Source organism: Harpia harpyja, chromosome 20, assembly GCF_026419915.1.
Source record: "Harpia harpyja isolate bHarHar1 chromosome 20, bHarHar1 primary haplotype, whole genome shotgun sequence".
NCBI lineage: Eukaryota > Metazoa > Chordata > Aves > Accipitriformes > Accipitridae > Harpia > Harpia harpyja.
In genome coordinates this window covers 1,590,467-1,616,724 of record NC_068959.1, presented here as the reverse complement: position 1 = coordinate 1,616,724, position 26,258 = coordinate 1,590,467, and the positions used below count along the sequence as shown (strand labels likewise).

The window sequence follows — 26,258 nt, the reverse complement described above, 5'->3', positions numbered from 1 at the left end:
GGGCCGGGGTTGGCACTGGCTGGCTCCCCAGGGCCAGGTCCCCTCCCGCTGGTCACAGAAGATGCTTCGGACAGAGGTTTCACCTGAGATTCGTTCCCATCTCCCAGTCGCTATCACTCTTGCACCGCCACGTGCTCTCTCCTCTTTGTGTTATGTTTTTACCTCCACGCTTTCACCTTTCTTTTGATTTCTTTACTCCATTTTACTTCACAGTTGCTGCTCACAGTTATCTCCTGCTTCTCTCTTCCACTTGTTTTTTTCCCAGTTCTCCTTTTACCATCACTTTTCAATGTTCTTAACCTGTCATATGGCTTGTCCTTGAAAAAACCTGCATCTGCACAAACCCACCTCAAAAGCCCCAAGAAGAAATCTAAGGCACTGAAGGCCCCTGCCCCACTGCCCCAGGCAAAGCCTGGGAGGTCAGTCCTGGACCCCAGATATGCAGGCAGTCCCCAGTGTGGGGTGATGGAGATGGCCTCAAGATGAAGACTTCTCTCCAGCACACAGATGGCTTAGTTAGCTGGGTGGAGAGCTGAAAGGATTTGTAGGAATTACCTGGGACTCACCAAGCAAGCTGCCTCATGTGCTGTTTTCAAGGATTTGTTGTGTCATATATGATTCCTTTTTTTTTCCAAGCAATCTGTTGTCAAAGACAAAGGTCTCTTCAGGTTATCTCACCTTCATCCTAAATTAATATTTTGACCAACTGCAGACGTAAATGCCTGACAGAGCCTGGGGCTCTGCTGCTCGGCAGGCGTGGGAGGTGCTGGTTCAGAGGGATGCGGAGGCTGAAATGACAGATTAGTGTTCTGAGCTTGCCTGGGTTACACCTGGTACAAGCTACTGTACTTGTGCCTTTCCGCCCTGAACACCTAATTTATCTCCTTCTCCTTCCTCCCCGCCTCGTTTGAGCAGTGGTACAGTATTGCTGTGAATGTCAGCGACGACTGCGGGATGAGCGTTGTGCTCAGTGTGAAGCCATCCCTCTGCTAGGTGTTCATCACTTCTCTCTTCTCTTCCCTTTCAGCTGCCCAGTTGGATAATATTGGCTTCAGCATTATCAAGAAATGCATACATGCTGTCGAAACAAGAGGTAGAGCAGTTCACCAGATGGTCTTGTTTTGGGGGACGGCCTTGCAGCTGTTTGTAGCGGAGCAATTGCTTACCTGCTCTTTTCATGAACAAAAATGATTCATTAACCCTCAGAGACCCACATCAAATAAACCCTGTAATATGCTCAGGCAGATGCTTTTGCTGAGACATGCGTTTGCCCTGTGGCCGGGGTTAGCAGGGGTTAAGCAAACGTCAGGGGCAGAGTTAGGAAATAATGCACTGTATGTGCAAAATGGGGGAAGGGACCGAAGCTGGGGACTTCATTTGAGCATCCCTTCATGTGGTACTGCTGCAAAGCACTTCCTCTCATGTGGGATTACAAATAGATCTGTGTTTCAATCCTTCCCCTAAATCTCTTGCGAAGACTATTTATATACAGATGGGCTATCTTGTTAGCATCTGAGCCCCTCACAGTGAAATACGGGTCTTGTTCTCACATCGTTTCTGAGAGCGCTGATGCCTGCACTAGGTAAGAAAGAGGCCTCACAGGAAACTTTGGGCTGAGTAGGGCTCTGAGCTGGCAGTATTTCTGCCCATGTTCTTTCACTGGGGTCTTCTTCCTGGCCATAGGCAACGTAATATATTGTGGGCTATTCAAATGTGATATTTTCCCCTATAATATTTGCAGCAGTACAGAAACTGCTGTCAAGAGCAAAGGAACACCTGGGGGCAAAATAAAAAAAAAAGAAACAAATGGGTAGATCAGACTAAACAAGGCAATTGCAGTTCTTGGGGTAAGTTCAGAGAACTCCAGCCGGGGAGGTGCAGCACACCCAACCTGGGGTGCTTCAATGGGAAGGGGCTTCTGTCACCACGTCCTTTGGCTGTTCTCTGCCCTAGCAAGTCTTTTGGTTCAAGGCCTCGTTGTTCCCTATATGAAGAACATGCAAAAGGCTCAGACCTCGACCTGAAGAACTTGGCACAGTAAAATTTTCCAAAACTGCCCTTGTGTTATATGTTAAGTGCAGATCCTTCATGGTGCAGCTATAGCTCCCTTGCTGACTGTGGGGTGGTGGAAAGGTGTCCTTAGATCTTTTATTCCTGAGCTAATTGGGGGTAATACTTTTAATCGATACGTGAAAACCTTGACATCAAACCCAAATTTTACCCTCTTCTCTAATTTTGTACGTAGTTGGTGAGAGGGCTTTATTATTTTTGCTATTAGAGAAGCCAAAGAAATGAAAGAAATGTTAGTAGCTCTTGTGACATTCTCCTAATAAGCTCTTTATTTTTCCTAGGGATCAATGAGCAAGGGCTCTACCGAATCGTTGGAGTAAACTCTAGAGTTCAAAAGCTGTTGAGTATATTAATGGGTAAGTATCTCGTATTTTTTTAAAGGCAAGTAGATTGTGCTGCTTTGAAGTCTTGCCAGCCAAGAACAGAGGCTCTTGTTGGGGTACCTAATCGTGGTGCATGTGCTCTTAGGACCACATGCTGTTAGAGGCCGGGAGGTCCCGGGGCACCACTGGCAGGTTGCGAAGGTAGGACTCATGTAGGACATTGCTTTAAAAGGTCTTCTGGTGCAGTCACTGGTGTCCTGCTCACATGCGCTATGAATTTTGGCAGCCTTCCCAAATGCGAACTAAAATCTTCAAAGAAATAGCTGAAAGCTTTGGTTTTTAATCTCATACCTGCCACGTTGTTCCCAGAATACTTTTTAATTATTTTCTCTTGTGTGTTGCATGCTGCCTGTGGCTGTTCTTACTTTCCCCTTGGACCTTCTTGTGCCTGTTTTAACACGGTCTTGCTCAGACCTTCCAAGCATGTGTTTCCCTCATGCCTAAGGCATCGGGTCCTGCAGTTCTGGGTGCTCGGGAGGAGAGAAGGTACCGGGTCACACCATGGCAGAGCTTGCTGTTGACAACGTGGGGCTCCTCTGAGCACTGGCCCCAACGTGCAGCCACCCTGCATCTGCCCAGCAGCCCTCAGAAGCCTCTCGCCACCTCTGAGATGATATGATGACAAGATGTGGTGTTGGCTACAAGTGCCTTTGTGCTCTGAACCAGCATTCCCATAGGCCTAATCCGAGCACTGAAACATGTAGGAGCAAACAGGTCTTGTGATTCTCAGTGAGCTGGTAGTTGTTCCTGGTGCAGGGCTGGGACCACTACAGCTGACTTTTCCTGGAGTGGTTCCTTGTTGTTGGTGTTTGGTTTCCACGACCCCATAGCCACGCAAAGCCCTATTTTGGGTCATGCTTGTTGGTCTGCATTGGAGAATCTGTAGCCTGACTCCCAGCCCAGCTTGTGTGTCAACAATAGCCCAGGGGTTATACTTGACCGAAAAAGAAATGCGAGGCATTTCCCTCTTTGGTCCTCTTGCTGCCTTCCCAAGTCTTGGCCCCTCCAGCAGAATCTCCCCTGCTCCCTGTGCCCTTGTCTGTGGTCCAGGCTGGTGCTGAGGTTGGCCATGGCTGTGTGTGACCAAATGGACCATTTCATCCCCTGAACTAGCAGGTGGCATTTCCATCCCCCAGCTGCAGCCCTGTGGGAGTCTCTCTGTCCGGACATGCATGAGAGACACATTTGAAGAACCATTTTGAGAAAACACACACTTGGGTTGGAGCAGCGGCAGCTGCCCTCCACCAGTCCCAGCTCATGCTTCTCAGACTTGGCAAAACAACGTATGATATAGGTGTAATAATGAAGAAACAAATGCTTAATAATTTGTTAGTGCCCTTATGAATGTGTTTGCTACCCCATGGGGGAAATAACTGACATTTGTGGTCTTCTTCCTCTTTACATTTGCTTCTTATCATTCCTTTGCAACATGACTTCCTTTTCCTTGCCTTCACAAAATGCCAGTGCTCCTTTCTGTGTGTATTTCTCCTTGCAAAAAGTTTTAATCAGTTGTGTTTCACTTTCAACATCTTTCCTTCTCCTCTTCCAATTCCCCCGTCTTTTCCCACTGTTAAGATGTTCACTGAGCAAAGCCCGTGGTGGCTGTTACAGTTGTCAGCATTAACCTATGCAAAATTGATAATTTAGGGATAATTAGGAAACAGAAGGGTAAGGCTCTAAATCAGAGGCTGTCGCAAGGGGACCTCTCTGCACCAGTTTTGCCGTGGCATTTGGAAAGTTCGCTGCAGTCACAAGAGCTGGTGACTGACTCTTTTATTAGTAGAAGTTTGGCACAGGTTCTGGGGCATGTGAATATGTCCTGCTAGCCACCCAAGTACAGCAGATAAGCCAGAGCTGTCTCATGGCGCGCACATTTGGCACTATTGTGTTAGAGCATTGGTTAAAGAGCATTGCTGCCCACCGAAAAAATAGGCTGGGGATTGGGTGCCCCATGGCGCAGCAGGCCTGACTTGCCAGGTCCTCTGCTTATGCTTTTCATGCCGCTGTGCATCATCTTCCGAGCTAGCAGAGCAACTGATCCTGTTTTCTTCTTACAAGGGCGGTCTCGGGCTGTGTCAGTTCTGGGTTGAGGTGGCGGGGCTGTGACAGATGGCAAAACTTGCTTGGTTTAAGAGCTCTCCGGAGCTGGGAGGGATTCAAAGTTTTGGACACCATCCAGCATCCATTATCTCCTCAGCGACTGAAGCCACTCAGCTGTCGACCTCATGTCTCATAATGCGGTGATATATTGTCGGTGGTTTTTCTTTGTCCCGGCACATCTTCATTAGTTGTTGGTGCTGGAAGCCCCATCGGAGGTGAGTGCATGCCCGGGGCTGCTGCTCGGGTGGCCCAGTGCCTGCTGGAAGCAGGACCTCCTTCGGGGATCTCCCGTGCCGTCGATCACCGGGACGCTTTGCAAACCCCTGACTCCGTATCTTTCGCCGAACCGCAGGCGATTAAATCATCTTTGACAATCCCAGCGTTCAGGCTGTCTGTGAAGTCAGACAACATGTCTGTTGTCAAATCCCCTTCTGTTCTCGGCTGCCCTCGAGGCTCTGACGTCCTGCCGGTAGCGGCACCGCTCCGCTCAAACGCTCGTGTTCGGGTCCAACCCTCGTGAACGGAGGAGCCAAATTGTCCTTACAACTTCAGGTTTCCCTTATATTTAGAAATGAATGTGGGCAGCGTTACTGATTCACATGCAGTTTAAATGGCAAAAAGATCAAGTTTCCCCGAGCGGTGGCCGGTGTCAGTGACGCTGCCGGGAAGGCCTTTGGCACGAGGTGTCTCTGCAGGAGGTCGGCACTGCACTCGGCCGACGGCGGAGCAGAACCTTCCCGTGGGCAGCAGCCGGGTCAGGGACAGCGCAGGTCTCGGGCTTGGGCAGAACAGCTTGCCTTTGTCTAAGTCGGGGTGAAGCGGGGAGGGGTGCCTCCCCCAGGGCTCGTGGGAGGCAGGTCATCTGTGGCAGAGCAAGCTGCCTTTCCCTTGCCTTCACCATCACCATGCACCGTCAAAATGAGGACAGAACTCAACCAATAAAAGTTTTATCAGTCGGAGCTCCCTTGAAAGGGTTTATTGTGGAAGTGTGTGCGCACAGGACGGCGGTGGTACCAGCAGATGACACCAAGTTGGGCGGGAGTGTTGGTCTGCTGGAGGGCAGAAAGGCTCTACGGAGGGATCTGGACAGGCTGGATCGATGGGACGAGGCCAACTGTATGAGGTTCAACAAGGCTCGGTGTCAGGCTCACAACAACCCCACGCAGCGCTACAGGCTTGGGGAAGAGTGGCTGGAAAGCCGCCCAGTGGAAAAGGACCTGGGGGTGCTGGTCAACAGCCGGCTGAATATGAGCCAGCAGTGTGCCCAGGTGGCCAGGAAGGCCAACGGCATCCTGGCTTGTGTCAGAAATAGTGTGGCCAGCAGGACTAGGGCAGTGATCATCCCTTTGTACATGGCACTGGTGAGTCTGCACCTCGAATACCGTGTTCAGTTTTGGGCCCCTCACCCCAAGAAAGACATGGAGGTGCTGGAGCATGTCCAGAGAAGGGCAACGAAGCCGGTGAAGGGTCTAGAGCACGAGTCTGATGAGGAGCGGCTGAGGGAACTGGGGTTGTTTAGTCTGGAGAAAAGGAGGCTGAGGGGAGACCTCATCGCTCTCTACGACTACCTGAAGGGGGGTTGTAGCGAGGTGGGGGTTGGTCTCTTCTCCCAAGTATCAAGGGATAGGACGAGAGGAGATGGCCTCAGGTTGCGGCAGGGGAGGTTTAGGTTGGATATTAGGAGGAATTTCTTCACCCAAAGGGTTGTCAGGCATTGGAACAGGCTGCCCAGGGAACTGGTTGAGTCACCAGCCCTGGAGGTATTCAAAAAGCACGTAGACAAGGAACTTCAGAACATGGTTTAGGGGCATCGTTGATGGTTGGACTTGATGATATTAAAGGTCTTTTCCAACCTAAATGATTCTATGATTCTACGATCTGCTGCTGAAACTCAGCACTAAGATGAGCAGAGCGTTACAACGTCTGATCTGCTCTTCTTGCTCCTTCCCAACATGAGCCATGAGGGCTGGTGAGTGGGACTTCCTACGGCCCCTCGCTGCTGGGATATAATATGTCCTACGGCTGTTTTGGAAATCTCTCGAGCCACCCAGGCGCAGGTGAGAATTATGGCTGGGTGATGAGGTCGTGCCCCAGGCGGTTCCCCTTGCCCTGGAGAAATTGGTGAGGAATTGAAACCAGCTGTCTTACGGCAGCAGCTTTCTCCATCCCAGGAAGCAGATGGAGAAGTTCCTTAGAAAGGGCTTCGGGCGATGGCCGTGTGGGATGGGCTGTGCGGCAGCCGGGGGCGGCTGCCTCGGGGAGCATCCCCGGCATTGCACGCGAGTGTCTTGCTGCGGTTCCATCACGACTGTGGGTTTGGGGGTGTCTGATCAGCCCGCGCTTCCCTCCCCGTTGCCGCGCCGCCGTGCCGTGGCCAGCCCCGTTGGCTGTCCCGTGGCACCCGTCCCATCACCTGGGGTCCGCAGGGATGAACGCGGCCCCCGTCCCCTCCGCCGCTGCTGCTGTTTGCCTCCAGGAAGAAAACAAAGCAGCAAAAGTAATTTTGGGGGGAATGGGAATGGATTCCTCCCACCCCTGAATTACTGTGTAGATCCTGCCATTAAAAAGCACGTTCTAATTTGTTCTTGATTTAGATCTGGAGTGCTGCAGGTCCCTTTTCTTTCCTCAAATATCGCCTATGTGAGGCTGTGAAAACCCCCTTTGGTTTCGCAGCCCAGGGAGAGCCAGGATACGCTGTCCTGTGTGGCGTTGGTGACCACGCAGAATGAGTGAACAGGAACGGGGGTGATGCTGCAGCGGCTGGCAGTGTCATGGGGTGAGCAAAGTGCTTTCTTCAGCCTCTGCTGGAACAAAAAGCTTGGGGAAGTTAATTTTGCACTCCCTTTCCCCCTACCCTTCCACTTCAGCCTTTTCCGTATCTGCTAAGAGACGTCAGATTAGTAATTTACAGCAATAAGCAACTTCAGGGTTAATACTGAATTTGGCCTGTGGGTGCTTTTGCAGGCCCTATTTCACATTTACACCAGTTCATGTGGAAATGTGTCCTTGTGCAGAGACAGCAGTTCGCTGTGGTGCTGGCTGCAGCCATCTCTAGCTGGGGAGACAGATGCTACATCTGTAACCCACAAAGCTAACTTTTTCCAGACTCATAAATTTGAAGGTCAAGGGGAACTGATTATCTGCTCCGAGCCTTTTCATGAGACCGACCGTAGAATTTCACCTAGTGTTTCATGAATCATGCCTATAAACTCCTGGATGAGCTTTTGAGAAGACATCCAGTCTTGAGTTGTTTGTTCAACTTCAGTGGAGGCCTTGCTATTAAAAAGGTTCTTTTTAAAAAGGATTTTTTTGGTTTTTTGTTTTTCTTTTTACTATGCCAAGCTTATCTTTAATCTATTAAAATTGCCTCCTTAAAAAGGTAGTGCAATAGGAAGTTGCCTTGGCATTGACGAGGAAGGAGGGTGTTCATTTGTGTGATTGCAGAGAGAGACACGTGATCTTTGTGTGAATATACATTTCTTAAATGTTTACTTTTTCAAGTGCTCCTCTTGATGTTTTTTTTTAATTAAAATAAACCCTTTGCCCTAAGGGAAAGCCTAACTCTTATTCAGTGCATTCTTCTAATTAGTTTTAAAATTACACTGTGCTTACCTATTGCTTTAAAATTCAAAAGCTCATTATACGTGTCTGTGAAAAGACAAATACCCACTGAGCTGAATCCGTGGGACCAGATGGTGTCGGCAGCTGTATCTGGCGTCAGGCTTGGCCTTGGTCGCGGTGAGTGCCTCTCTGCGCCTGCTCCGGCTCTCCAGGGACGCTTGGCACGTCCGTATCACTGAAAGGACCCACAGCGGTGTCTCCCGGGGTCCCTGCAGAGGTTTCCCAAGGATCTCGGTGGGAGCAGGATCCCTGTTGTGTTTCCAGGTCCTGTTCACCCACGGCTTGGTGCAGTCAAAGCCTTCAGCTCCATTTGCGCTCTGGAGCGGTTGAGAGATTCCAGGACCGAGTTAGCAAAGAGCGTTCATGAAACAGCATCCAAGCAGGAGAGAAACAACACGCTTACACCTGCAAACGGGGCACGTTCGTGCCCTGCTCTTCCCTCCTGCCCAGCTGCGACCGGCGCAGTGCTTCTCGCTTCTGGCATGGAGGAGTTGGTGTCTGTACTCCTGGTACTCGGCGCTCTGCGTGAGGTATCCACGGCCGAGCCACTTAATGCCAATCTGATGGTGGCTTTCGAGATGACTGGCTGTAATTGTCAGCAGAGATTAAAAAATAAATGCCATCCGCGTTGGTGGCTGCTCGGGGCGGGTGTGCAGATGGCAGCGGTCACCAAGGAGCCCCCCCGGTGCGGCCAGCTCGGCTCCGGCCCCCGTGGCAGCGGGGTCCCGGCGTGGGTGGAGGTGCCGAAGAAGGGAGCGGTTGCTGCTTCCCAAAGGCTCTTTTATTGTCAAAGCATTAAGGTATTTTCACAGAAATCAGTAAAAATAGCACATTATTGATCTCACTGTGGAACTTTGTGCAAACAGGTCTGGCTTCCTGACCTGGGTTGGTGGTTGGCAGAAAGCAGGGAGAAGCAGAAAGCTGCAGACTCCTGCGAGCACGGTTTGCCGGCGGCTGGTTCAGATCTGCCTTGGGAAGGAACAGGCTGCTAGTCTGGAGCCTCCTATTTACTTTGTCCAGAACAGCTGTGCGTTTTTTTGATTTCTTTAAAGGAATTTTTAAAAGGAAAGATAGGAGGGGAAAAAATGCAGAAAGGAAGGGAAGGCCCCGGAGGAGATGGAGAAAAGTATGCTGCAGTATTCGACAATGAAAATAGAGGTGCTTCGGAGGCTCCCTCGTTCCGGACGCTCGCGCTGCACAGAGCTGGAAACCGGAGGGTGGGAGGGCAGATCCCCGGTTCCTGCGGGACCTGTGAGCCGGTGCTGTGAATCCCGGGCAGAGGTGGGGTGTGGGGTAAGGGCGGGCAGTGCCGAACCCCCTCGGCACAAGCACCGAGAGCGCGGCGGGGTACGAGGCTGGCACGCGTGCGGTTTTGCGTCGTGGGACTGGATTTCCTCTGGACACATTGGCGTTGCGGCTGTGCGGATGCCCCGTTCCCACAGAGCGGTGCCGGGGGCTGGAAGCGCAGCGCGATGCAGAGGTGCGGAGCTGGTCCTGGGCCCCTTGCACCGAACTGCGGCCAGGCGAGCTGCTCTCCTGGGAGGCTGCTGATGCCGATTGCCGGGAAGGGCTGGCTGAGGCTGTGCGTGGCACTGCACTGGTGGTACCTCACTGCCCTCAGACCCGCCACTTGTCCTGGGGTGCCAGTTTGGCCGATGCTGGGATGGACATGCTCCAGGAGCCGTGCCGCTCCCCTCTGCCTGGCTCTGGGAGAGCGTCCTGTGGTTTCAGGATGCTCCTGCCCATCTCCTCCAGGGTCTCATTGCAAAGTTTGCATCAGGCCATTACAAAGCGTCACCCAGCGTCACCATTTATACCTTTCCTGCAAGTCAGTAACGCTCTGGGTGCTGGCTCAGAACAGCCTCGTGCTGCGAAAAGCAGCTGTCAGTTGGGAAGCGCAAACCCGCGCTTCTCTGCAGAGCTTGGTGCAGCCCGTCCTGCAGCCGTCCATGCGAGCTGCTGCGGGGGTCGGCCTCTGCCCCGGCCCGGGGGGGCTTGGCTGGGAGCTGGGCTGACGGGAGCCACGTTCGGAGAGTTTCCCAGGCACGCGGTGCTCTGCGGGGCTGGAGAGGGTCTCTTCCTCCTGCTGGTGAGGGTACGCGGTTCAGAAAATGGCTTCAAGGCTGCAGGGTGGGAGGGATCCCGGCAGCTTTGTCAGACAGTAAATTGGGGGTTCAGCCACGCTGGAGAGCTCAGCGGGGGGATGGATGCAGTGTCCGCTCGACATCAGCGGGAAGAGGGTCTCGATGCCCGGGGCTGGGACCTGGTGGGACCTGGTGAGCATAGCCAACGGAAGCATCGTATAACGTAGCTTGTGCCTCTCTCGGGTATCCTTTGCCGTTGACTTGTCAAAGCTGAAGCTGTCCGGAGAAACTAGTTATTGCCCGAAAGCGTTTTGGAGATCCATTCGTGTTTTCATCTAAGGCAGCCGTGGACGGTCAGGAGCGTGAATCCTCGGACCTCGCCTCCGCTCGGTGGTGGGAACAAGGACCTGGGAAGAAGCGTCCTTGGAGGACGGCAGTGCAGAGGTGTGCGCACGTCAGCTGTAGCTTGGAGACCTTCCTCACGAGCACTACGAGAGCCGCGCTCGCCAGCTGTGCTGGCAGCCAGATCTCCGCAGCGTTACGTGCGGTGCTTGGTGACAGGGTGGGGACGAGCCACGGCGAGGGGCTGCGGCGGGTGGATGTGGACGGCGGCTCAATCGCTGCCATCGCTCCCCGATGTTGCGCGCCGAGGGCCTGGCACCGTCTCGTTTGTTGTGGGGTCTGGGCTGGGTTCTCCCCATGCCGGGAGGTTTGCCGTCGTACCTGATGCTCCCCGAGGCTCGCTGCTCGCGGCGGCTCAGGGGCTGTTGCGGGGCCCTGCGTCTGCCGTGGGGGTGGAGGAGGGTGAATCGGGTATTTAAAAATTAAAGATGGCAAGAAACAGCCTGTGGTGGGGAGGACGGAGGAACAGAATGGGATGACATCGAGAGGCCAAAGGTGACAAAACAAACCGCAGCGCGGTTCTGCCGTGCCGGTGACCTTCCCAGCCAGAGCCGCTGCTGCGCTCCGTGCCCTGCACCGCTTCAAAACACCCCGGGCGCTTCTCCTCTCCCTCGCCGCTAGCGCAGCTCAAACCAGGCAGCATCGCTGCTCCCCCCCCGCCGCGTACCTTGGCAGCGGCGAGAGGCTCCCGGGTCGTGGCCGTCCCCGGGGGTCCTGCGGGTATTCCTGCTCTGCGAGGTGACGGGAGCTTCCCGGTCCGAGGCCACCCCCCAGCCGGCGTCGGGCCGGCGAGGACGGCGCGTGGTGGCACGTTCCTGGGGCGGTGAGCTGAGCGGATAACGGCGGATAACGTGCGAACGCCGGCTGTGCCGAGCCCTGCTTCCTCCCTCCCGTCCAAATGAAACGCAGCCGTGGAGCCGAGGGAGCGCGGAGCTGCCTTCCCACGCCCTCCGTGGGCTCCAGGGACTCTTCCCCGCCTTGGGTGGGAGCACGAGCCGCCTCCTGTCCCCCCGCACACCCGGGCAGGGCTCCTGCCTCTGCGACCCCGTCTTGTCCTGCCGCCTGCTCGACACCCGCCGACTGCCACGAAGGCCGTGCCGCCGTCGCTCGCGTTGGTTTAGGCTGCGGCAATGCCTCGCAGCCTACTTGGGGCTGGGATTTTCTGCTGAGTCCTGGGGGGGGGGGTCTCTGTTCGTCTGGGCTCGTGTCGTGTTTGTGCCCTGCCTTGTCGCTACTGTCGCTGAACACCGCAGTCTTCTGCGCCCTGCGTAATGTCACGCTTTGAGTCAAACTGCCAATCTCATTGCTCGTGATTAATGTTTTTCTTTTCTTTTTCTCGTCCCATGCAAGTGAGCGTGGCCCGTCTCGTGTAACAAACTCTTGCTTCCCTGCAGAAGTGTCTGTTGGGGATCGGTTTGTGGTCACTGGGCTGGGGAATAGCAAATAAAATGGGACGTGACAGTCTTCCCACACAGCTGAGCTGGTATGAGCTGGTATTATCTTCACTTTGGTTCACTTTATTTTTTTTTGTCTTTTTCCTTAGATCCCAAAACAGCTACAGAAACAGAAACAGAGATCTGTGCAGAGTGGGAGATAAAGACCATTACTAGTGCACTGAAAACTTACCTGAGGTAAGGCAGAAAAGCCTCATCTGTCATGTGGCTTCAGGATGGATTCGGTGATGCGTCTGGGGCATTAGTGCCTGTTACTGCAGATTCTTAACAATAGCACTTTAATAGAAACAAAGAAGAAACTGCTCTTCAAGAATTTATTCTGGCTTTTCCCGTGACCCTCCAGCATGTTTGAGTAGGATCTGGGGAACACGATCAGCTCCCTGACAGATGCATGTATTGTACAAACATGATTTTAGAAGCTCATTCTTGCTTCCCCTGCCTTGATGTAAGCTTTTCCCTAAGCTTTTCACAATGGGCTTCCACCTAATGAGCATGTGGCAGAAGGTGAGCACAGTGCTCCTCTAAGGGCCGTGGCTGTAGTGCTTTTTCAGAACTGGGTGCTGAGCTTTATTGTAGTAATAATTTCTGTATGCAAGTTGATGCTATTATCATTGTGGGTTATCTTCCCAAAGGGTTAGTTTGTTGGCAGCAGTCAGCATCTCATTATCCACAACATGCTTCTACCTGTTGCCACTGCAGCTTCTTGCTTGCTGTTGCTGTTCTGTGTGTTGGGTTTTATTTGAGAGAGAGAGAGAGAGGGCGCGCACAAGAGAGAGGCTAAATCCAATTAGGGTGATGAGTATAATTAGCTTGGTGGATCTCAGCCTAGAAAATGACAAAACACTACATAATTCTGCATGATTGGCAACCTTTGCTCCAGAGTTTGAACTGTTTGCAAAGCAATGAAGAATGTCGGCAGCACCAAGATGTCCCATCGAAGGGATGTGGAAGTGGGAGGGGAGAATGGGGAATTTAATGGGAATGGTGACTGTTAAAGTTTTATGACTAGGCTTGTTTCTCTTTTTAATTTATTTTTAAACTTACTTGGAAATCATAGGCTCACTGACGTCCTGAAACTCTGTGTTACTGTGTAACTGAAGGAATGCTAAAATTAAAAACGAATTCAGTGTGGGGCAGAAAAGGGAGGAAGAATAAATCAAAGGTACTTCAATGGATCTTATTCCTTCTGATGGGGAGAATTAAGTAGAGTTGCTGTTGCTTAATTCTGCACTTTTAAAAATGGAGCTGAATTTACGGTAAGGGCAAAGCTTTATTTCTGTGGATTGTATTACTCAGATGTGTTTTGTGCGTGTTACCTTTTTATCTTCCAGAATGCTTCCAGGGCCGCTCATGATGTACCAGTTTCAAAGGAGCTTCATCAAAGCTGCAAGTGAGTTTGTTGATGTTTATGGCACCGGTCTGAAAGAGGAGCGTAATTTGCAAGTAACTGAGCATAACCTCTGCCCTGCTGTTTCCCCACCAACCTCCTTGTTCTTAAGTCCCGGAAAGCAGAATAAGAATGGAGAGACAAGGGGCATGTTGTTGTTTGGGACTTACCGGATGAAAAGGAAACGCAGATGGTGCAGGGGGAGTGGAGAGCTGGCTGGTGGCAGTAGCTGCTGCTGCAGCTCTGTCTTATTTTGGCCATCATCTGCCAAAATGAGGCAGGCCATTGTTCAAACACCACCTATGGTGCTTTGATGAGATCAGTTGCGGTTCTGATGTCTGTGCCACTTTCCTTTGGCTGCCCTGGGAAGGTGCTTTGTATGAGAGCAGGTAGCTCTCCGTTGGCAGCGGTGCTGCCTGCGTGCACGTGGATGGGACCGGGGGGTCAGGAGGGCTCACGTAGTCCGCGGCCACATCGGCGGTGCCTTCCTTGAACGGCTCCCGCTTAGGCTGTGGGGGCAAGTCTGCCAGCACCTGCGGACCCAACCAGCGTGTGGAGCACCAGATGCAACAACCTCGCCGGGCGCTGTGCTGAGCACATCCTGACAGTGCTTGGGAACACATTGAACAGGAACGTGCTGATGTTCCCGTTGCTGGAATCGGAGAAATACTGCTTACAGACAGCCCCTTCCCTGATCACAACTGGCTTTTCACATGGCTGGCATCTGCTCTCAGCTCACTGTTTCAGCCCGTTAGTTTCTTCCTTTTGGAAACAACTGGTTGGAGTTGGCAGAAAGGAAAAGTGCTGTCGAGAGTATCCGCAGCGTGCCTGGGTGTAGAGTGGAGTAGGTCCCTAGGATGTCTGTCACTGCTAGTGTTCAGGCCTGCATGCCTCTTTCCATTATAACCCCCCTGATGCGGAGATAAATCATCTTTTCTTTCTAACACAGAACTGGAGAATCAGGAGTCGAGGGTGTCAGAGATCCACAGCCTCGTTCATCGGCTCCCAGAGAAAAACAGGCAGATGCTGCACTTGCTCATGAACCACTTGGCAAAGTACGTTTATGACTGATATGTTTTTCTCTCCTTTTTCCACTTCCTCTGAAAGTTAATAGTGGTAGAAAAGTTTCCTTGTGTGTGTATGCGGTGTTGAGTCATATCTGGTTGGCGAGTAACTGGAAACCCGTGTGTGAGCGAAACGAGGGCTGACAGAGGGAGCGGTGCAGGAGGGAGGGAGGGGGGCTTTCCCGCTGACCCACGTCCCTGCCATCCCCTGCCTGGGTGGCCGTGCTCTGGCCCCGCGGTGGCAGGAGGAACCCATAGGCTACGGGGCATATAGCATTGCTTTTAATGGCATGGTAATGGGGTTCAGCTGACCAGAAGGCAGAGCGGAGGTTAAGCTCCTCACTGGGTTTCAGATCAAGCCTAGTATTAAAGGACTAAAAGCTATTTCTTTGCTACAATAGAAGACTACTCTGGGGCATATTTTCTGCCTTTATGCAACCTGATGAATCAGTACTTCTAGGTCACCTTGAAACTCTTCGAGGGCAAAGGGATTGAATAATTTTTTTGCTTTCAGTGATAGAGCTGACCTATAATTTCCCGTCTTCTTCCTGCTCCTGCTGGTTACCATGGAAACCTTTGATTAGTGTTTGAAAAGTGAAAGCATCATCAGGTGTTTGTGCCAGCCTCAAGGCTGCGGGGTCGTCCCTGCCCTCGCTGTTTGCACCGGCGCTGCGTGAGCAGGAGGGATTAGGCAGGACTTGGAAACCTGGGGAATGAGTTAATCGACATAACCATTTAGAAGAAGGTCTGGGAGAACCTGAAGTTATCTGTTTAAGAGAAGAAGTAACAAATGGTACTTGAAATAGGCTTAAAAATGACTCCAGATGCTTTCTTATGACACGGGTTTGTATCTGTTCCATGGACTCCCCAGCAAGGCTGTTAAAAAACAAAGAGCTGGTTTGGATCTTGGTTTCAAAACCAAGCATTTACAGGCTTAAGCCAAGGGCCAGGCAGTTCCAGGTACTCCCATCGGCCAAATATGTGCGAGGAATCTCATAACCGCTTAAGTGCTTTTCATTTAAAGGAAAACCTGGTGGTGTTTGAGTGAGAGACATGGAGAGGGGAGGCAGGTAATACAATGGGTTTCATGCTGCTTTAGTAGGGAGGGAACTAAAACAAAACACAAACAAACAATGAGCGTAGTGGTGCGTGCTATGTTAGGAAGAGAAACGGCTCATAGTGGTTATTTAATGGGAAAAAAATTATCTCAGAGGAAGGCAGGAAGCCGAGGAGCGAGAGCCGGCTCTGCTGAGCCCGCCACCCTGCCGAAGCTCTCCCGGCCCTGGTGCTGTTCCTGGGGGGATTCCAGGCTGTGGGGGCCAGAGGAACAGCCAGCCCCGGGCACGGGCCCTCCAGCATCCCTCCTGTGTCAGTCCTGCAGCCCCTGCACGGCGGCTCTCCTGCCGTCTGCTCCGGGGCCGCCCGGCAAGGAGGACCTTGCTCCAGGAGCACCGGGAGGGCAGCCTGGTCCGGGTCTCATTGCTGTGGCTCTTGGAAATGAGCCGGTTGAGGCAGCGGTACCATAAAGCCGGATTAAAGACGTTGTGGTGGAGATAAAGCTTCCCATCTGCAGAAGGTGTTTGGAGGGAGGGAGAGGGTGGCAGAAGGGACGGGGGCCTGGCTGTTCCTGGGTGACCTGCGTGGGGAAGGGGGATGCTCCGGGGTGGGGACCGGCCGGGGTTTGGGTGCTGCCCCGTCCCTGGCGGGGGGAGCTGAGAGCTGACACAGGCAAAACCGAAGGGCCCCTTCCTGACCCTACCGAGCTGGGCTGCACTTCTTGGAGGGGATTGCCTCATCTGTTTCTGGTTTTTTTGGTTTTTTGTATTATTATTTTAAGTAATGTATGAATAATCAAGATTTGCATTTTTATCAGATGAGCTAAAAAAATATTTCTCACAGTATTACTGTGGAGATCTCTTACACTAATAGCAGAACTGTATCGGTCAAATAGAGAGTCTGTCCCACATCGTCTTACATCTCTTGGTTTTTTGGTTTCTGTGTTCGCTGTTGCTCGCTGAAAAGTGACATGGGGCTCTTCATGTGGCATGGGGCTCCAGTTAATAACAGTAATAAAACCGTGCTAACAGAGCAGATAAATTAAAAAATGGCAATTATTAACACAAATTAAATATCAGCCAGGATAAGTGCCTCTGAGGTGGTAGAGCAGTGCCCTTCCTTCTGCGCAGCAGAGAAATGTCGTGGGTTTCCCGTGGCGCCTGGTGCCCCCCCTGCAATTCGGCGTGCGGCGAGAGGGGCTCGCACCCCAGCGGTCCCCGGGCGGGCAGGGGGACGCCGGCACTCCGGCTCCCGGGGGGGCACGGGAGGGGAAAGGAGAGCTGGAGGCGGGGGGAGGACAGATGCCGAGGACAGGCACAGGCAGGGTGGAGGGAGGGGAGTGTATAAATAGAAAATGAAGTTGATTTCTGCCTCTTACTGCACCTCTAAGCCTGTTTGTGCTGCCTCCTGTCTCACGTTCAGGTGTCCAGGCAGTTACCCACTGTGAAATACAGAGAGAGTGTGAGCAATCCCTGTCCGTGCTCCTTTGTCAGGAACGTAATGCTGCAAATTTCCTCCTCTGCTCTACCCATCCTGGTTCCAGTGAAAGTTGCTATTATGTTATTCTTTGACCCATGAGTAGGTGAAACCTTTAATTTTCCTTCTTGGGACGTGCTCATGCTGTCAGGATTCCTGTGATAAACCCAGCTGTGATTTACTGTTCCTGAAAGAGAGGAGATCTCTTTGTTCTGATGTTTTTCCATGGGGATTTCTGCAGGAAAGCCTGGACACCCACAGTCCGGACCGTCCCAGTAAGCCCCGTGCCTGCATCTGCTGGCCCTGCCAACAGGCATGTCTGAGGCTGCCGCAACTGAAGTTAGTGAGACTCTGGATGACCTTAAAAATAGCCTGGTTTCTCTTGTCTCAGGCCAGAATAGCCCATGTCTTTCAAAGAATTGAAAGGCAAACCCAACACATATCTTCTCCTGTTTCTTGTAGCTGTTTTAGTTACCAGAGTCACTATTGCTTAGTCAGTCTGTTAATCCTTGGAGCTTTCGGTGTTTGCAGGGGATGGCTGGTGAGAGTGCTCCTCATCCCCTGCTTTAAAAATAAGAAATACACTTTTTAAAAAGCTACATGAAGAACCGGTGCCAGTAGACGTGGCGAGCTCGCTGTGCGAGCGTGTGTGGTACCCGAGCACCCGCGGCCGTGACGCTGCCGCTCACCACTGCGGGCTCCCCGCTCTCCCAAATGCCTTTTCCAGCATCATTTTTTAGCAGTTTGTGCCCAGCCTTCCCTGCGCCCATCGGGGCAGCAGGCTCGAGCTCTGCATGGCGTGGGACTCCTCACGCTGTCTTCAGGGTTTTCTCTCTCTTTATTCTGGGATTTTTTTTCCCCCACTGTTTCTAGCTGGGAAAGGAGGAAAACAATACTTCCTCGGTGCTGCAGAGCACCTTGGGTGCAGCAGGCTGTCCTACAGCACGTCACCTAGCAACACGCTCCTGCTCGCACGCTTCTGAGTTGTTTTGCTGCAGATACCTCCTTTTGGCCCAGCACCTATCTCCAAGAATGGCTACACTATAGTTTCAAATGCTTTTTTATCAATAGAATGTGCCATCTCTGATTAAACCAATTTTTTTTTTTCTGCCAAATGAGTTAAAGCAGTTCAAAGAGAAGCGGAGGCACGCGCGGTGCTGCCGAGCTTGCAGGTGGCTGCGCCAATGGTGCTGCCGGGAGTGGAGCTCGTTGCAGAAAATTGCCATTTTTGTTAGTGGAGCTGCGATATCATTGCTGTCTTTTTCTTCTTTTTTTAATGTACTTTCACACCAAGGAGTAAGTGCTTTGAAGGTGCAGAGCAGGATTTCATTCTGATTATGTTTCAAGCATTTAGGAATTTTGTTTTTTTTTTTTTTGCACGGGACATAATTTGACATCTGAGCCTTGCCTTGTTCTTGTGGCAGCGAGATCCAGGTGCTCCAATACAGATGGTGCCGTGCTTGTGCACCCTTCGGCGGGGCTCCCGAGACCGTCCTGCGGCTCTGCATCGCTCCGTGCATCGCTGCTGCTGCTCCGTGCGTCCCCCCGGCCCGAGGAGCAGGGCTGCCCCTGCCTGTGCGTCCGCTCCTCTCCTGGCAAAAGGTCAAAACAATTAAGGAGGCTGCAGAAGAAATGTGTGTACGTGTATTTAGCAGAATTAATTATCTTTAATCATTCACAGCTGCGGCCTGGCCAGCAGTGACTAGTTCCCTTTTTTTGCTGCGGTGGTGTTTTCTAATTTACGTGTTTTAACCAACATGATAGTGATTGCTATCTCTAGCACAAATTGTTTTCCACTTATCAGTGCGGATGGTTTCCATGGGCTCTGCAGGGCGGCTGCTATCAGCCACAGCCCCACAGATACAGCAAAACCCACCCTCCGTTACAGCCCCTCGGCGGGCCGGGGCCAGGGCTGGACGCGGAGCGAAGCGCATTTCGGAGGGCTCTCTGCTGAGCGAGGGATTGTTGGCAAAGGAGAAGAAGAAAAAAAACCTCCAGGTCTTCTGCCTAAAAATACAACCCAGCACTTGTTTTCCTTCGCGTGGAGCAGTCCCGTCCTTGGCAGCCCCGCGCCGTGCTCCCCAGGCTGTGCTGCCCGAGCAGAGCCCCGTGGGAGCCGGGGTCACCGGCAGCGGCGCGGCGCTCGCCATGGCGTGCTCTGTGCCCGGCGGCTTCGGGAGACCCACCGAGGCACCTGTGTAGGACTCGGGGTGGCTGCTTCCCCAGAAATGTGCTTTTCCTTGGGTTGTTTTCCCCGTTTCCCCCCGAAGGTGCAGCCGGCGAGGAGGCTGACGCCTCTTGGCACAGCAGGTCTGATTTCATCCCTGTGGCAGCTGTTTATGCTGCTGTCTGGTAACTATTCATTTGCTTGATTTATGTATTACTTCCAGTAAGTCATTCTTGTCCAGGACGTTCTGGAAATTTCCACTAGCCGCTGAGGCCTCTGAGATGCATTTCTCTCATATGCTCCTCGCCTGATTTGGCTGCCAAAAGAAAATAGCGAGCAAGCTCTCTGACCTCGCGTGGCCAGGCCAGGCAGCGATCCTCCCGCGCTGCCGCCTGCTCGCCGTGCTTTGGAAATGCCGTTTTTTTCCCTGGTGCCTGTTTCTGATCCCTTTGGATCACGGCAACGCTGGGTCCTGGGTGAAGCCCTGGGAGTTCCAGTGACCCAAGGAATCTGGATGCTCCCGTGGGCAGCAGAAGGCACATCACACGAGAGGGGACTCCCCGTAGGCACGCTCTGCTGTGCAGGAGCTGGGAGAATGCTGCCTGGGGGTCATCTGTCCAGGGTCTGGCTCTTGCTGTGCTTTTTTTCCCCCTCTTTCCGGTTTTTTTTCCTTTTTCTCTTCCTGGTTTGTTTCTCTGCTTTGTGTCGTGGTTTAGAGCATCAGGTCCTGGCACCTGGGGAGCTGGGATGGGTGCTGCCGGGGGCTGCAGCCTGGTGAGTGCCGTGCCTCTGTCCCGTGCTGGAGCCAGTGCCAGTCCCATGCTGGAGCTGGTACCAGTGCTGCTGGTGCTGCCGGGTACCCCCAGAGCTGCTGTGCTGAGGCATCCTCAGTCCCACCTAACCCAGTACACTGTCTCGTGAACGGCTGGTTTTAAGGGAAAAGCAGAGAGGGGATGCCGTGGGGTGCAAGCCCAGCCCGGCTGCAGCTCCCCAGAGCTTCATCCCCACCACGGCGGCCAGTGAGCACCAGTGCCTCCAGGTCCATCACCTGCTGGTGTGCGTGGAGGTGTGTATCTGTGTTGGTCCTGCTGTGTGTGCGTTGCCTATATGTACCCTAGGCGGGCAGGGCAAAAGGTGTGAACCAGCATGCAGAGTAAGGAAGAAGGAAAGTTTAGGCTAATCCTGCTAAACCAAACCAAAACAAGAACATCCTTGGTTTTGAAAATACATGCTAAGCAACTCTTTTAAATCATCCTCTTCCCGATTGGAGCTAAGCCCTCTCAGATCAATAAAAATCCCTTTTGTTTTAATGCTTTGACATGATTAGCAAGTATAGCCAGTTGCCTGTTTATTTTTCTGTTCCTGCGTGGGAAAAGCCAACCAAGCCAGCAGCAATGCAGCGGGCTCCCTGCAGAAGGCAGGAGACGGGGATTTGGAAGGAGCAGCCTGGGAGGGCGGCTGAAGGGGAAGGAAGGTAACGGCTTCAGCAGCGCGCTGTGCCGAGGACCCGTCCTCGCTCCCGGCTCTGGGAGGGCAGCGTGACGTCCTCCGAGTCTCCCTCCTCCGTCGGATCGGGCTCTGTGCAAATTCTGGGGTATTTTTAACATTGGCGACAGGCAGCGGATGAGAGATTGCTCTGCAGATTAGTTTGAAATCTTAGCGCGCCCATCTTGCCTGACTAATTTAATTACAGCATTTAACTGGAACCACCTGTAGCTCTGCGGAAAGGGGAAGGCCGCGGAGGTCCGCAGGCCCCCCCAGAGCCTCCAGCGGGAGCTGCGCTGCCTCTCGGGCTCCCCCGTGCTCACACGCCTTCCCAGCATTCATGAAATCTGCACGGGTTTGCCCTAACGTCTCCCTTGTTTTCTTAGGTCTTGCATTAGGCTCCTGAAGACAACTTTACCTTTTAACATAGTTTGTTAGGGGGTTAGTTTTTTCAACCAGGGAGCTTTGCAGAGAGGAAGAAGCCTGCCCCGTGCCTTCTCCTGCCTCCCCGCAGAAATCCTGTGCATGTTCAGATCCCGCAAAGGCAGAGGCAGCAGCACTTGAATGTGGTCAGTGGGGTCTCAGACCTCCCCGGCCATCACAGCAGTTTCTTAGATGGTCTTGTTCTGTTTGCAAATGGCCCGTGTCCATTTTTCTTCTGCTACTACAAAACAATCCACTGGATTATTGATAATGTGCCAGTAGATCGGCTCATTCCTACTACACAAGTTCAGAGTACATTACACCAGATACACAGCAGCAGCACAGGGAACGTGGTCCTGAGCTGCGTTTGCAATTAGCAGCTGGGGTGACAATGATGCTGTGAATGCATCCCCTTGTTTTCCTGGTATTTTCTCTGCTCATGACTTGCGGTGAGGGGCATCCTTTCCCACCGCTGAAGCCCTTCTGCGGGAGGCAGCCCGTGCTCGAGGAGCAGCTCTGACGTGATGCAGCGGGTCCTTATGAACCATTCGTGCTTCGGAGCCGGAGGTGTCAAAGCCTCGCGGGGCAGCCGCAACACCTTCGGTTTCCCCCTGCCCTTTGCTCGTCTCTCCCTCCCGTGCTTTGTTCGAGGAGTTGGTGATGCTCTCCGCAGAGCTGCGACTGCTGCGGGCTTAGCAGGTACTGGCGGGGGCACGGTGCTGATGGGCGTTCGGCTCCCTGGGGACGCGGCCCCGGGAACACCGGGCGCAGCGTGCAAAGCGTGAGGCTGGGTGCATGCCCTCCCCCTTGCCAGCTCTTCTGGTTTTGTTTTTAATATGAGATTCTGCAGAATTTAAAAAAAAAAAAAAAAGACAACACAAAAAACCCCTGTAGGTGTTCACTGTGTTTTTTGGGCTTGGCTTCCTGTAATGTGTAAATTAGCAGAAGGTTTTGTTCTGCTTCTGCAAATGAACTTTTAACCTCCTTAGCCTGGGTTGTCAATAGATTAGCTGTTTGCATTTTCTGGTAGCTTTTTCTTCCATGTTTCTCCAAAAAGTCCTTATATTTTCTGAGGGCTCCCCACTTTTTAGCTAGAGAGGAAGGCGCTTCAGAGACTGCAGCATCTCTCTTATCAGGTTCTTCGCAACTCTTGTATCTTCATCAAGCATAAGAGTCATCTCTCTAGATATGATAATGGCTGTCTTAAATTAGACTGAAGCTTACATCACCAACGCTGGCAAGACCAATCATTTAGTAGCATGTAATGCGGCATATGCTGGGTTTGCTGTGGAGTTTCTGTGGTTGAACATCTCTGCCGAGCTCCTGCCGGATGGCCGGGATCTCTGGGAGAAACACCAGGCGTTTTGCATTACTCAGGCGTGAATTCTTGCGGGCTTGCGTTTGAACTTTGTGTTGTTAGATAGAGGTCATTGATAGCACGTAATTATCTGGATTCTTTTTAATTGTTTATCACAGTGAAATTGAAACTATGTACAGAAACAGATTGAATCTAGAGTGAGCAAAAGATTTCCAATAAATAGCTGGCGTCTCTCCCTGGTGGTGCCTCCTCCGTCCCTGCAGACAGAGTGGGACTTAGATATTTTAATGAGAGCTTCTCTAGATTGCTCTTTATGCTGAACAGACCCGGTACTAAACCAATTATATAGATTTTAGTCAAATCTTTTTTCAACAGACCAGCGCCAAGATGTCTTTGAGCTGGGGTTTTCCATGGGATGCTGGGAGACATCCCTGGCCAACCTGGACCTGTCTCCTCTGTCCATCTTCAAGTGACTAAACTGCACATCTAGTCGAGGTCTAGACTTTTTGTGACTTTATTTTTAACTACGTTCCAACTTAGAAGCATATGCTTTTAAAAACTTCTTCTGCTGTTGCATGTGAAAGGTGTGGGGCAGAGGGTCTGAAAGCTGCTGTTTGGGGCTGGGAGGGCCGGGGGGCTCCGGGAGCCACTGCCGGAGAAAAACCGAATGCAATCACAGCTTCCATGTAGAAAAACCCTGGCGATGCTGGCACCCATGTGGGGAAAAGAGCTGGTTTGTGTAGGATGTTCTCTGGCTTGGTGGTGGTGCCAGGTGTACCAAGACTGAGCTGAGGGAGCCGGTCCCGCGTTCCACAGGCTCTATGTATGTGTGTACGTACAAATGTATGTGGGGCACCGGAGTCTGGAAATGTGTTTCTTGGCTCCTGCTCCCTTAATCTAACTCACCCTGTGGAGGGAGGTGGGAGGAAGGTCTGTCCATCGGCTGCACGGGTGCCCCACTGTGAAGTCAGGGATTAGCAGGCTGTTATTTATTAAAGGAAATAGTTACTGTACTCTTCCAATGTAGTTTCATGGAACTTTTTTGCAATTTGATGGTTATCTACTGCCATGAAAAGTTGGAAGGTCATCGTGGGGTGAGTGGGTTTGCCCACGTGTGTTTGGCAGCGTGCACAAAATCTGGGGGGTGTTTTTCCCATCATTGGGCAAAACCTTGTTCCACTGGCAAAGATGGGACAAGCATTTTACCTGCTGTTGATAACCATTACTTTAATTTATTCTACAAAGCTGGTTATTTCTGTATTCCCTTTCTTTCCAACAATCTTTTTTAGGAATTCAGTGTTTTGGAGGGAAGGGCACTGACCTTGCATTTGTGAAGTGAATGTGCTCCAAAATACCTGTAGGATGGAAGAAAAAAAGTAAAAAACTCTGCTTTGTTACTCTTCCCTGTGGCCGATGCACTCGCATGAATATACAGGTGTACACCAGGGTAACTTCTGCTCATTACTCTGCGACCTGGCTCTCGGCTGTGAACTATTTCCCATGCCTCCCTGCAGGGACAGTGGGAGCTGCACTTGCTAAAACCGGTGCTGGTTCTTGCCAGGAGGCTTTCTGGAAGCCCGTTTACTTTGGCTGTTTTCCATCTGTCAGGTAGGCTTCGGCATGTCGCTTTCCGTCGCGGCAGGTCTTTCAAGGGATTTCTTGTTAAATTATACTTGCTCTTTCAGGCTTTTATTGCCCTGCTGGCTATGTAGGTTTTCTTATTGCAATGTGAAAGCATCTGTGATTTCTGTTTTCAGAGGAAAACCCGACCGCGCAGTGGGGGCTTTGCTGGGGGCACTGGGGCCGGTGGTGCTCGTGCACAGGACGGCTCTTGCGGGGCTGCAGGCACAGCCTGGAGCCGGCCAAAGCCCTGCTGCAGCACGAGCTGCTGCTGTTGCTAATGGGTAAAATAACTATTATTATCGTAGAGAGGAAAGATGTAATTGAGTGTAGCAGACTGAAGTTATAACCGAATGCTGTGCTTGCACGCATACGGCCAAAATTAAGGGAAGAAGTGCAAGGCTGGAGTGTGGGGTGTAGAAATTGCATTCACCTGCTGTTGCCTCTTGGTTGTGTGCTGTGAACGTGAAGTTTGCTGGCGTGGCATTGGGGTTTGGCCCCTGGAGGGAAGGGTGCAGATCCTCTGCGGTACCCAGCGTGCTGCGGTGCTGTGGGCTGCGGGAAGGGTGCCAGTCTCAAACAGAGCATCGGCATTGCAGGGTGGCAGCGGCACAGGGGACAATGTTTGCAGCCCTGGCAGCCCCTGTTCCAGCTCTGTCCCCGGGGAACATTTGAGGGTGAAGTGCCCTTTGGCTGGCTGTATTTCTGCAGGTGGAAACTGCAGTGACATTTTAATATCAACTCGTGGCCATGCCCATCCGTGGCTTTCACCGGGGTGTCAGTGGAAGCGCGTGGCGCTGCCGATGCCGTGCTGGGGTGTGGAGCAGGTTTGGGATCCCCCTGTCAGTACATCCCCCTAAGATCTCCCACCAAGCTCAGCTTGCCCAAAGCCAGGGAGGATGCCTTTGGAAACCGAGGCGACTTGGTCTGGAAAGCCTGAATCAGAGGAGCGTTGCAGCACCATGTGTGTTTTCCTTGCAAGTCACAGCACGTATGGTATTCACACCAATTAGGCTTACCGATACTGAACTTCACATTTGGCCTCTGCATCTGTTCAGTGTGATATGAGCACTTTTTTTTTTTCCCTGGGAGTGAACCCAAGCATCCAGCTGTGGCCACATTCACCGGGGAGAAAAAGAGAGTCTTGTTGGAGCAAGTCAACTGCCCAGAAACAGTTCAAGCGCATGTTTTGTCCCAGCTGAGCAGGGAAACCCGAGAGCAATGCGGCTGCTTGCTGAAACCCCCTTTAATTCTCAGCGTTGCATCTGAAGGTTTTGTCAGCTGCGTTCAGAAAGTTTCTCCTTGTCTTCGCTGGGAGGTTGTGTATTTCCCTGGTGATCTGTCCTCCTTTTGGATCCGCTGGCCTCCATCTGCATTCCTCAGAACTTGGCTCTCCCCGCTCCTCGCTCGAGCGGCGGTGCCGTAGAAGTTGCGATGCTGTGAGTCTCTGCAGCCTGCAAAAGCTTGGGCTGCGTATGGTGTTGTTTTGCCCACGCTCCCGTCCCTGTTCCTGCATGCTGAGAACATGCAGCGACCACGTGGCGGCTGAGCGAGCCCAGCGAGCTCGTCCCCCCGCCGCTCCAGACTCCTTTGGCTCTTGCAGAGCTCCCCTCATCCAACAGCAGTCCAGAAGAGCACAGGCACATTCAGAGCCTTAATAAACACGACAGGATAAATTACGGTTATGCAATTTGTAAGTGTATCGTTTCTGTGCGTGTGTACCCCGACTTGGGAGACGAAGCGGAGCTGGTCGTGCTCCCCGGTTCTCCACTCCCCGCTGCTGATCACGCCAGCATGGCTGTCTGCCACAGGCCACTGCGAATCAACCCCTCCGTCACCTCCTCCTGTGCAGATGTGCCTTTTAGGAATGATTATCCACGTGCATGATTGACTGATTTAGCTACTTGGGACACCAGCGGTTCGTGCTGCAGGTGTAATTTTTTTTTTAATGTGCCACAGCCTTTTTGGTTCTCTTATTGTGAGCGATGGGTGGCATTTGTGTTTACAAGGGCGCTTGATGAAGAATTTCTATTGCCAGTCTCCTCTGTTTCTGATATCGCAGGAGAGGAGCTTTGCTTTTAAAAAAATCTCATTTTAGTAACTTGAAATATTTTCATGATTATTGTTATTAGTCTTATTTTAAAACTT

At 52.1% G+C, this 26,258-nt stretch overlaps 1 protein-coding gene across 4 annotated transcripts in view; it reads left to right on the top strand.

The window, feature by feature from the left end:
- The window catches only part of ARHGAP26 (Rho GTPase activating protein 26), a 155,300-nt gene that overhangs the window by 73,770 nt on the left and 55,272 nt on the right, over nucleotides 1–26,258 (top strand). For all 4 annotated transcript variants that reach the window (XM_052816225.1, XM_052816224.1, XM_052816227.1 and 1 more), the window contains exons 13-17: nucleotides 1,028–1,093; nucleotides 2,352–2,426; nucleotides 12,204–12,291; nucleotides 13,446–13,504; nucleotides 14,451–14,556. In XM_052816225.1, coding sequence (XP_052672185.1) covers nucleotides 1,028–1,093; nucleotides 2,352–2,426; nucleotides 12,204–12,291; nucleotides 13,446–13,504; nucleotides 14,451–14,556 — 394 coding nt within the window. The remainder of the gene's footprint in view (nucleotides 1–1,027; nucleotides 1,094–2,351; nucleotides 2,427–12,203; nucleotides 12,292–13,445; nucleotides 13,505–14,450; nucleotides 14,557–26,258) is intronic.